At 41.8% G+C, this 12947-nt stretch overlaps 1 protein-coding gene across 1 annotated transcript; it reads left to right on the top strand.

Moving 5' to 3' along the window:
• Window positions 1-1559: 1559 nt before the first annotated feature.
• amer2 (APC membrane recruitment protein 2) lies at window positions 1560-5768 on the top strand. Its single transcript, XM_077555015.1, has one exon. The coding sequence runs from the start codon at window positions 1713-1715 to the stop codon at window positions 3702-3704; it is 1992 nt and encodes a 663-aa protein (XP_077411141.1). The 5' UTR covers window positions 1560-1712; the 3' UTR covers window positions 3705-5768.
• The last annotated feature ends 7179 nt before the right edge of the window (window positions 5769-12947 follow it).

Raw genomic sequence — 12947 nt, 5'->3', positions numbered from 1 at the left:
CTATAAAATAGGGGTGTCAAAATCAGTGCGTTAATTTTGTGTTAATTAAAAGTTCCTTTAACACCACAAATTTTTTTAACGTGCGATTAATAACCGCCCCTACTTGGAAAGCCTGTACTGGGTGAATTCCAGTTGCAACGCAGCAGACACGTCTACGTAAAAATGTAGCAGTAATAAATTTAATAATACCGGGAGTCTTTAAATTACGGCGGGGTTCCGTTCCCACACTGGCGATGTAACCCGATTTTCGACTTAAGTCGGATTTCTCCGTTAAAGTTGAAATTTAGCTCAAAATATTTTGTACAGTAATTTTAAAAAACATATTTGCACGACCCGGAAGACGCTGGAACCAATATTTAGTGTTTCCGCACGGACATTCATTGCTGACGGACAGCAGGGCGGAGCTAATTCAAGCTTAAACACAGAAATGTGACGCGCCTGATGATGAGCCAACCAGCTGATGGACGTCCGTTGCTGGAGGTAACAACAACACAGCTTTAAACAACTTTAAAATGGCGTGATTACTGTGGGAAATTAACGAAAAATAAGGTGCTACGGACGAGGCACGGGCGCTGACGATGTAGGTCGCGTGCGACGTAGTTTGAGGACTCCCTGGTTATGCATATATTTGTGGAGCCTGGCGTCAAGTTGTATTTTACAATTTAAAAAAATAGTTACTTAATGTTTAAGATTAGAAAGAAAAATGCACCTAATTATGCCATCTTGTGGCAGAAAAATGACCTCAACGCTAATCAATATCACACTAGTTTTGTTGTTGTTGTTTTTTTACAATACAGTACTTTATTTAACTAAATTTTAACTCAATTTTATGAATTATTATAAAAATACTGTTTGAATGACTAAAATATGCAGTCATATTTCTATTAGTTTATCATTTGTTTCCACTTTTATGTTAACATACAATATGAAAACTTAGAAAAAATATTTTATTGTACAGTACATTATATTGTACATTTAGAAAAGATATAAAATTTGTGATGAATCGTGAGTTATTGAAGTCCAAGCTTCCATAATTATGTTTGTAGTGTTGTAGTCTAACCACAGTATAACCAACAGCAAATATACCTGAACATATTCTAATACAAGTATATAAAAATAGTATATAAAAATGTTAATTAAATAATCACATTTTTAAATTAATATATTATTATTATATATATTAATATACCGGTAATATGTCATTGTTGTAGTTAAAATTGTAATACAGTGATACAAAACAATTCTACCCCACTGCAAACTCAAGAAGGTGTGAATATTCTCATTAGATCGATTTATCTATTGTTTGTGCAAACACATTGAGAGAGTTTGCAGCAGTGACATACAAACAGAGATGGAAGGGTCTAAAAAGTAATGACTAGTTTTTGGGGGCGGTTGGAGCAACAGTGCAGTGGTGACTAGGATGGTGGAGGGGGGTGAGGACAGACTCTGGCGCCCTGCCAACGTTGACGAAAGCTGCTTAGCCCACCCTGTTGCCATGGATACAGTGAGGAGCAAGCACAGAGAGGGAGAGAGAAAGAGAGAGAGGGTGAAAAGCTGCAGGCAGGCGATAAAGACCGTCAGAGTGGGAGTGAAAGAGCTGTTGGAAGCGCCGTGGAGAGAGAGCGAGAGTGGATGTGCAGTCCGAGAAAGCCAAGAGGGAGTAGCAAAGTGCTAGTGGGAGACCCCAGAGTGGGACGCGATCAAACTACACAATGGACGTGGAGACAGAGTGTGCGGATCCCACTACGGCCCCACCATGCGACCCCCAGCCCACTGGGAAGATCAACAAAGCTGCCTTCAAGCTTTTCGGAAAGCGACGTGCAGGCTCCGGAATGGCAAGCTTCTTCTCCTTCAGGAACAAAGGGGCCACGCTGAGCGGGACCAACAGACATTCTGACACTGGGAATTCTGTGAATGGGAACGGTTCAATGTCATCAGTCGAGCTGGTGAGAAGCAAAACACACGATGGGCTCACCGGGTCCAACAATGATGCTGATGGACAGAGAGGGGAGGGGCTGTCTGCTTTGGAGACAGGAACTGTGAGGTCGCTCAGTAAATCTCTAAGTTTCTTCTCTCTATTGCGACGTGGGAGTCTTAGGTCAAGTGAAAACGGTGCGGGGCTTGTGCGAAGAGGGAGGGGCTTGAAGGGCTTTTTCAGTAGCATCCGCTGGCGACGTAAGGACAAAACAAACGAAGGAGATGGCGAAGATTTGCAACACCAGAAGGAGAAAGATGCGGATGTTGCAGACACTGAAACGGCAAAGGATGTCACCCTCATCCTTGAACCAACGCCACATTATCGCCAGGAGGATCATGGGAAGACAGAGGCAGAATGTAACCTCCAAGCATCTGGGGCTCACACTAACGGCGCATCCTTGACACCCACACATTGTGTGGCCATGCCAGGCCCATCTGGTGAGGCAGATCCCCCCTCTCCTAACACACCCAATTACTCCCCTTTGCACTCTGCCACCAGCAAAGCCAAAGCCTCAGTCTCCAGTCTCACCCCCTCACTCGCTACACCCCCTTTGGAGTGTTGCAGCACCGGCGACCCGCCCTCGGAACCCTCTGTGGACCGCCTGTGTTCTCTTCTCTTCAATGATGTCACGTCCCTCAAGAGCTTTGATTCACTCACTGGTTGTGGGGATATAATCGCCGATGCTGATGAGGAGACGGCAGGCAATGGGGGCAGTGGTACTAGTAGCAGCAGCAGCGGTGGAGGGGTAACGGGGAGTGTAGGGGGATCAGGTGTTGCGAGGCCGCTTGGAGTCACAACTCGTGGCTCCCCATCAAAAGCTCCTCTTTCTTCCACAATGACACAAACCTTATTCAATGCTTCTGGCCCGGCATCACTTCCTGCCCGTGCCCGTGTGCCTCCTACTCAATCACCCCCAATTGGCAGTGGGGTGGTGGCCTACATGGGTGGCGGGGAGGAAATGGCGAGTCCAGAGGGAGTGGATGATGCTGACATGCAGGGGCTTTGGCATATGCTGCCTTCGACCGGAGACAACTCCCCTGCGTTGCCCAGATCACACCAACCCTCCTGCACCACTCCCACCTCTACGTACTCCCTTCGCACCCTCAACTCTGCCAGCTGCCACCAATCTTCAATCAATGTATGTGCGGATCGTAAGAAATCTTTGGGCCTCAGTAAGATTCCGATGGTTGGTGGAGCAGGAAGTCGAGCGGCGAAACCCCTCCTACCTCACGGTCGACATCCAGCCTCACCTGGAGACAAAGAGCCGCTTAGTGACGAAGGCTACTGGGACACACCTTCTGCAACACCCACAGCAACACCTGAGGAAAGTGGACAGCGGCCCAAGCACAATATGTCACGTGATAGTTGCTCTGGAGACCACCTGTACGATCTCTACAATGACCCAGAAGGCGATGAGGACCAGAACAGTTCTTCCTCCTTGTCAACAGAATACAAACTCAGCCCTCCTTCCTCCTCCTCCTCGTCTTCATTCCGGTCAATAAAAGGCAGCGCCAGCCTTCCTCGGGAATCCAAGATCCCAGTCAGCGCCAGACAAACGACGCCGCCACAGTCTGCGAGTCAATCAGCACTCTCGTCTGTCCTGGAGGCAGAATCGTCGCTGCCAAAGAGCCAAGCGCCACCTCGCACCAGAATCCCTGTTTCCAAGGTACCCGTGCGTCGCTCCGGAAACAAACCAGGCCCCACAACCAGAGTCTCTAAGAAGTAGTTTGTCTTCATTCTCATGCCTCTATGGACTTGAGAGGCTAACCCCTGTGTGCTGTTTTTTTTTTTTTTTACAGAGCCAAAGGTTTTCCTTAGCTAAGGAAAATGTTGCGCTGTGCAGTTAACGGCGCCTGAATACCTTTTGAATCTTAAAAGCTCTCCTTTCCAAAAGACTAGAATTGAAAAAAGCGGGCTGAGAAAAGTTGCAAGGAGACTCCAAAAACCTGGATTGTCTTCTAGCACTCACTGGAACTTCAAAGCTTGACCCTTGACAATCCATGAACTCTGAAAAGTTCACTTTTCAACTACCTGCAAAAAGGCGAGTTGGAGGATTTCAAAGCTTCAATTCACTTTGCTTTCATACTGCAAAAATAAGCTGCTTTTATAAAATCTTTTACACATTTTCTCTTGACGATCGCTCATCTCATCCATAACAGAATGACCTTTGAATTGTCCCATTTAAGAGCCAAAGTCAGACTGGAATGTTTTCTTTTTATTACGGATTTGCACCTTGATTAAACATCTGCATGTGTAACAACAAAAAATAGTACAGCGATCTCTATTTAACAAGCCATACATGGAGCACAAAAAGGTCACACTTTGGCACTTTTGCATGCAAAGACTTCACTTGCAAATGACTCCAGCTTGACTTCTGCATCATGGAAGTTCACATACACTAATCTTTTTACAAAAGATTTACTGTTCGTTATTTGAAATGTTTCAATATTCAATTGGATGCTTCTATATGGAAATCATAACGCATTAACACTGGCATTACTTTACTTCTGCTTTCAGGGCTACACATGCAAAGCACAAAGGTCAGGGAACACACATGCACGCACATGCCAAAATTTGTACTTTGCTTTCTCTAACAACACATGCAAAAACTAAATTTGTGTATGTAGTACTTTTCTTTTTAACAGCTTTTATATCCTTACTCATACTGCACGGAATCAAACTGTGACTGCTCCAGCTTTCTAATCTGTTCTTTCCAACTCACACAAACTGTAGAGACTGTTGTGGTGACCCCCAAAAAAAACAATGAAATTCCATCAAGGTTTCACAAATTGCTGTAACCATTTCTATTATTGGACTGATATGTAAAAAAAAAAAAAAAAAGCCATAGTGAATTGCTGAAAAAAGTAAAAACTGTAGAGACAAGGGACTATTTCGGGTTCGTATGAAAAGTGAATGTAACTTGGCTTCTTTGTAGATCAAGGATTAGTATATATTTTTGTGTGTCTGCAGGATTTTATAGGAGCAAAACAAATGACTGTACAGTTTTTAACCCCCCAGTAATGTGAGCCGATCAGCAAAGTTGCTCTAAACACCCCCAAATGTATTTTAATAGTGACACAAATGTGACATGGATCAGGTATTTTCTCAGCCCTCAGTTAAACAGAGGGACTTTTATATGCAAACTCATTTGTGCAGTGCACATTTTCTCTGCTCCGAATCACAAGATGGTCTTTCCCAGTCATGATAATTCTTCCATCACACTTGTGATTATTGATCCATCACAAAGCTTTTGGGTTCACATATCATTTACTTCCTGATGGTAAAACGTAACCTGATCCCAAGTCCACAGCAAGAGCATTCTCTACAAAGAAGTTTTAGTATGCAAGCATTTTCCTTCTTGTGTGTGTGACCGGGTTTTAGGGAAGGGTGGTGACAGCTTGGATGATGCCAGTTTTTTTTTTTTATATTTAAACTTACACTATTTGTACTCAAAAGAGAACAAACACAGTTTTGCTCCATAAACGCCACATCAAGTGTAACCTTACAATGAGTGATTAGTATTCAGTCGGTATGTTAACCAATTGTGTTCTGTTAATGTTATTCTTGTCATTCTGATATCACCTGATACACTGTTTCCACTATGATAGATAAAATATGTTAAAACTACTCAGCTCCATGGCGTTATCTGTTTTTCCGTTATCTTTCATTACAATTGTCCGATCATGCTACAATGAAAAGCACATTAAGTTTCTCCTGTTATTTTGTTTGTCAGCCAATTGTGTGACATTTTTTCATTTTCATTATTTAACGAATAAACGTGTTTGTTCTACTTTATGGTTCCTTTTGCTCTGTAAAATGAGTGTTACATTACATTACATTTACATGCAGTCAATATTCGGGTTACGGTCAAAATTACGGTTTCCGAAACGTTCGGGATAAGCCCTTTACATGCATGAGCGGAGAGAGTTAGTATATCTTGATTGCTAAATTGCAACGCACGGAGATGCAGATCGTCGCTGTCCTATGAAAAACACATATCCATTTTGTCTTTTTTTTTTTTTTTTTTTTACATTTTTACTTTTATGGGATGAAAGTGAATGCAGACATCAAATGGGCATACGTGTTTTTCACAGGAAAGCGATGAGATATGTGTGTATATATATACACTGTGGCATTTTCGCTGTATAGGAACAGAAAATAACGTGAAACCGCAGCACAGAAATGTGCTGTATTAAATTTTGTCTTGTTTAGCAAATGGCAACGTAAGATGGCCGCCACACATACAGGTAGTTCCTGTATTTAAAAGATGAAAATTCCTTGCAAATAAACATGCGCGAAACACAAACCAATATTCCATTCAAGGGTGTTTATATGACCAAATATTCAGGTTAGATAAGGGATTACCCAAATAAGCGCATATTTGAGGTTTTTGCGCATTTACGTGGCCTTTCATTTGGGGTTTGAAAGAGTTGACTGACTGCATGTAAACATAGTCACTGTTTACTGTAGTTGTCGCTATATCCCCCGTAGCATTTGTTCACTGTTCCCCAGGTAACACGGCTGTTATGGCATCACACTTCCTGCTTGGCTTGCCAACATTAGGTTAACAATGCTTTTTATTGATTACTCACAATGAAAGCCTAACTGACTAACTGATGTGCATATTGCCCATGTGACGACCTCATGAATATAAATCACATAGTGGGTGGGTGCTATTGTAAAAAGTTCCCTTGTTGTGGTGTAGGTACAGCAGTAAGAAGAATTGGTGCAATGCAAATCCCTTTTGTAATGGTGCAGCAATCCCTCACTCTCTGCCTTCTTCCCTCACTCCCTCTGTTTCGGCACACTGAGGTTTATGTAAAACACTTACGTAAGACCATAACACTCATTTGTAGAAGGCCCATCAAATCGAAGCTAGAGTGACGCTGACAGAGGACGATGCGTGCGGGCGGCGTGCTTGCACACCCGTCTCATCTCATTCTAGGATTGTTTTTAGGCTTTTAGGCCTAGCTAGCTAGTAGTAGTAGCTAGTAGTTGGCTTTTGATTAAAATGAAATGTATCTCTGAATTGCTACATGACTTAGGAATATAATCATTATGAAGAGTTGAGAATATGATTCAGTACACTAGACATTTGGTGTTTGTTTTATTTAAATAATGTTACATATAAAGGCAGTATTGATATTTTAAATAATATCTCAGTATAAATACCTTCCCCTTAAGCTACTACTAAGTGTGTCTATCTGTGCACAATTCAAAACTTATAGACCAAATCTTGCATGGCAGTTCCTGCACAATGGTGCGGTTCCCATAGTAACTGCAGTAGGTCAACCAATGAAAAGAGGGGGCTGGGCAGGAAGACACTTTTTCAGCATGGTGGTGGCAGCTGTCAAGCTGTGTGACAGTTGTTATTGGAGAGGCTCTCGGGCGTTGTTTTATAACACACCCACTTATCAATAATTCATTGACAGATATGCTTTTGACTTTGCAAAGCACCAGCATTACTGCCAGAGTCGAGATACAAGGAAATGCTATACTTTGCTGACATCTAAATTTTAATGGTTCAAAATGTTATTTTAAATTATTTTTTTAATAAAACAAAACAAAAAATTTGATTAGGTCAAATTAAATTAATTGTTGTAGTTACCAATGAATTAGCAATTTCTGTTGCAGCAGTCATTATAATGTGCAATTCAGTTTGTTTGTTTGGTTTTATTGAACATATAAACATGAAGAAAGCACAAAACATTACAAGTATAAAATATAAGTTGCAATGAAAAAAGAAAAAAAAGAATAGGAAGAAAGAAAAGAGTTAATATGTTCAAAAGGGGTAGGAGGAAGTAAAAAACTTATCTAGTCCAACCCCTTATTCGTTTTATGTTGATACAATGATAAGGTTAATGTGTTTCAACAAAAGAAAAATGTATAAACCCCTAATCATATATACAAGTGCACTTTAACACACGCACATTTTCCAGCAACATATGTACATGAAATTTAGAGACACCAGATACCATAATACATTTATAAATCATATCCCCATTGCACTCATACTGATACATCTAAAGAAATTACAGCATATATACAATTTTAATAGCTCATGTCTGATTTAAGTAATTTTTTTGAACTTTGCTTTTAAACAATTTTTTTAATGCAGCAATTGACTGACATTTTTTCAGGTTAGTTCCAAAATTATCCCACAAATTAACACCTTTTACAGAAACACACATTTGCTTAATATTTGTTCTTATTAAAAAAAAAATTATAGACACATGCAACCCTTATGTTATAAGGAATCTCTCTAATTTCAAATAGCTTCTGAGTACTGTGGCAAAGTGGATTGTTGTGTACTTTATACATTATTTCTGCTATTTTAAATTCAACTAAGTCGTAGAATTTCATTGTATTTGATTTAATAAATAGAGAATGAGTTGGTTCTGTATATTTTGATAGATTAATAATTCTTATGGCTCTTTTTTTGCAGTTTGAAAACTGTATTGGTATTTGTTTTATATGCGTTTCCCCAGATTTCCACTCTAGGTCAGATATGGTAATAATAATAAACAATATAATGTGTATAATGATTTCTTATTCAGGAAATCCTTAGTTTTAGAGAGTGTCCCTATAATTTTTTACATTTTCCTTTTGACATTATCTGTGGGACTTCGAACATATTTTTTCATCAATAACTACTCCAAGAAATTTATTTTCATACACTCTTTCCATTTCAATTGAATTTACCATAATTTTGACTTGATGTTTGATTTGTCTCGTGCCAAAAACTCTGAACTTTGTTTTGTTTAAGTTTAATGATAATTTGTTCCTATCAAACCATTTTTTTAAATACAGTATGTTCAATTCATACTCCACAGCAGTCAGAAGCTGCTTCATGTTCTCTCCTGAACAGTAGAGGGTTGTGTCATCGGCGAATAAGACACTTTTGAATATTTTTGAGACACAACAGATATAACTTATACACAATATAAATAATTTGGGGCCTAGCACAGACCCTTGGGGGAATCTATGAGTAATCTTCAAGTGTTTTGATTGTTTATTGTTAAACTGTAAGTACTGATATCTTTTATCCAACTAACTTTTCATCCATTTATATGCCAAATTTCTTATGCCATCTCTTTCTAATTTATTCATTAGTATAGAATGATTAATAGTATCAAATGCTTTTTTTTTAATCTATAAAAATTCCAACAGTATTTTTTTTATTTATTATCTATGTTAGTAGATATTGCTTCTACGAGTTCCATGACTGCCATTATGGTGGTCCGTTTTTCTCAAAACCCATACTGATTTTGACTTAAAAGCTAATGTTTTTCAATAAAATTGTCGAGTCTATATGAAAATATTTTTTCTAGAATTTTGGAGAACTGTGGCAGCAGTGATATTGGTCTATAATTAGTGAATATATATCTTTCTCCATTTTTATGAATAGGAATCACTTTTGCTATTTTCATTTTTAATGGAAATATACCGGCTTTAAATGACAAATTACATATATGTGGAAGGTTGCACAACATATTCTATAATACTTTTAACTAATGTCATATCAATGTTGACACAGTCAGTGGAATTATATATATATTTTTAAATATTTTAACAACATTTAATACTTCTGTATCATTAACAGTATTTACCAACATAGTGGATGAATTATTTTTGATGTGCTTTTCTATTTCATGTTTCTTTCTTGGCTCAGGGATTTCTTTTGCCAAATTTTGCTAACAAAATACTCATTAAAATCATTAACTATGTCTGAATTTTTTTTCATTTTTGGAGCTATTTTTAATTACATGATTTAGTATTTTCCATATTTCTTGTGTGTTGCTTTTATTCTGCTCTCTTTCTTCTTTCGTATAATATGGTGTGGGACAGACACACACACGCATCTCCTTCCCCTGCTGCTCCCCCCAACGAGTGGAGGCACATTTGGAGGATATGAGGACAATTTGACTGCCGTTGAGTCTACCCTCTTGCTAAAACTCAAAAAGGAACTCGATCCTTCATGTCAACGACGAGGGGAAAAGTAACCACCCAAAGAACCACCATGGCCAAAATGCGTGCAGAATTGGCTGAGAAGCATGCGGCCCTGTCAGCAATCTCCGAAGAGGTACTGGCTAAATATTTTAAAGAAGCAGACGAAAAGGCGGCGGCCCGTGCAAGGAGACTTAAAAAGCAAATGGAGAAGATGAATACAATTCTGACACGTCACACCGACAAAATAAAAAGCATCCGATTAGATGCGAACAAGTAACAACAGTGAAAAAAACCCTCTAATTGTCAAAAGGACACGCACGCTCTGAATAAAAAAATGATTGACCTCAAAGACAGAATGCGCAGAGACAACCTCTTACTATTCAACCTCTTACTATTCAACCTCAAAGAGGGACTCGAGAAGGACAGCCTCCTCGCTTAACTGTCAGAGAAGATCCCGTCATGGTTCTCCGAATTGGCAGATTCCCCTCCGGAGCTCATGAGATGTCACGGCCTCGGGCACCCCAAAACTCGGCCTGATGGACGTCAGCCTGCTTCTCGGCCGATCATAATTAAGTTCCTCCGCTATAGCAACAGGGACCGCGTCCTGAATGCAACAAGGGAAAATCCCCCCACAGTGGGTAGTCTCCAGCTAAAATTCGCTCATGACTACAGTAAAGCCACTGCAGCACGCCGTAAACCCTACTACAAGCTAATGCGTGAGGCCCGCACGCATGGCTTCAGGGCGTTCCTCCTGTACCTCGCTACTATAAAGTTTACCAAGGGCAACAAAATACACACCTTTACGGATTTAAAAGCAGCTGAGGCTTTCATCTGCCCCTCATCGCTACCATCGGAGAACACATATGGCACAGGTACACCGAGGTACACCTGCTGAGAGGTAGGAATGCTCCCAAGCTGGCAAAAGTTGATAACTCTTGTCTATACTTGTGGCGACAAGCTACACACTTGGAATTTAATATCAAGACTGTCCAACTTAAACCGATTAAGGTCAGATTTTTTTTCTCTCTTTCTTTTCTTTATTTTTTCTTTCCTTCTTTCTCTCTCCCTCGGCCTTTGACCATAATACATTTTGCCCTATGCTGATTTTGTTTCCTTATGAATTTTTTTGTTATTGTGTTAGTGTATTTATTTGGTCGCTTAAATGGGACATGATGACTTTGTTTTTGATGGAGAGGATTTAAAGAGATGATGATGAAAAACTCAAATTCAGCAGGTGCAGATAAAATCTCCAGTTGATTACTACCATTATAGATGCTATTGTTGAACCACTCGTTTTCTGCATAAACCTTTCGTTTTCTACTGGGGTTGTACCGCATGCAATGAAAATAGCTAAAGTTCTCCCTATCTATAAATCTGGTGACAAAAACAATCTAAGCAATTACTGCCCTATATCCATATTGCCTACCCTTTGTCCATAACAGACTTAATAATTACTTTAACAAACTTAGTATTTTCACTGCATCTCAGTATGGCTTTAGGAAGAATAGGACTACTTGTATGGAAATATTTGATTTGGTAGAAAGAATTAACGATGCAATTGATGACAGTTATTGCGGTGTTGGGCTTTTTTTGGACTTGTCAAAAGCTTTCGATACAATCAACATCTTGATTAGGAAGCTGCATCACTATGGCATTAGAGGTATTATATTGAACTGGTTTAGCAGTTACCTACGTGGAAGGGAACAGTATGTAGTTCTTTTTTTTTTTTTTTCCTTTTTTTGGGAGAGCTCAGTATTGATCATTTGACATGTCATCATCATTGTTCGCCTTTTTTTTTTTTTGTATGTGGATGTGTGTTTGTGCGTGTGTGCGTGTGTGTGTGCGTACGTGCGTGTAATAATAAAAAAAAAAAATCCCATACCGTTCACCTAAACGAACACTTCAAAATCCAGCCAGAGTCGTGGGGCCGCCAGGAGACCCGAAGAGGGACCAAAGAAAAGAAAGAAAAGCGAAGCCCAGCACCGACCAGACACCACCCACCGGGCCACTAACCAGAGCCCTTCATCAACCCCAGAGACATCTAAATTCCAACAAATCAGGGAGACCTCAAGGGCCCAAAGGAGAAACTGAGGAAAGGTAGAAAGGACAGACGAAGCAGCAGCAGTGAGATCCACAGACACCAGCCTCCACCGATTCAATGACCTGAGGGAGAAACAGATTGTGTCTGAGTTTCGATAGATGCTGGTGTGGTGGATCTGGCATGCATGAAAATCTCCACCAAAGAGGGGAGCCGTCGACCCCCACCAGGACAGACCAAGCGCAACACCTCAGGGCCCCCCAGGCCGCGGCAGCGCCAAAGGATGGCCCCCCGGGCCCCGCAGGGGCCACCGGCCGGAGAGCAAACCCAGGAGCAGGAGCGCCCCCCCACCCCATCGCGGCCCGCGCCCCCCACCCAACGCAGCAGAACGGGGGAGGCCCACCAGGCACCCCACCGGCCCACAACACCCGCTCCCCCCACGACCCCCCCCCGCCCCCCATCCACCCCCGCCATCCACCCCAACCCAGCCCCAACCGCCCCCAGGTCCCCAAATCCCCAGACACCCCCCCACCCCAGCACCCCCACCCCCCACCCCCCCAACCAAGCCGCCCCCGTCCCCCGCCCCCACCCCCACCAACCGACAGCCCCCGACCCCCAGACCCCGGGGACACACCGCACCCAGGCATTGGCGCCGAAGAGGGGCCTGGCAGCGGAGCGGAGAGGGCATCCGCGCCAACCCCACCCCCCACCACTCGGAGGGACGGAACACCAGGGACAGAAGGGGAGATGGGGGCACCGGAGGACGGGCGGCACCCCCGAACCCCAGGCCCAGCGGGGAGAGGCCCCGGTCGTCACCCCAACGATCTAAGTGAAAAACTAACCCTGTTACTGAGTTCGCCAGCTCGCCAACTGGCGAACTCTACCCCTAAACCGTGAGTGTGACCCCACCCAGTGTATATACATAAGTGTGTGTGTGTGGTGCATTAAAATTGGGGGCAGGTGAACCGGAGCAGAGGGAAA

This window comes from Vanacampus margaritifer, chromosome 20, assembly GCF_051991255.1.
Source record: "Vanacampus margaritifer isolate UIUO_Vmar chromosome 20, RoL_Vmar_1.0, whole genome shotgun sequence".
Taxonomy (NCBI): domain Eukaryota; kingdom Metazoa; phylum Chordata; class Actinopteri; order Syngnathiformes; family Syngnathidae; genus Vanacampus; species Vanacampus margaritifer.
This window is presented reverse-complemented; position numbering and strand designations above follow the sequence as displayed.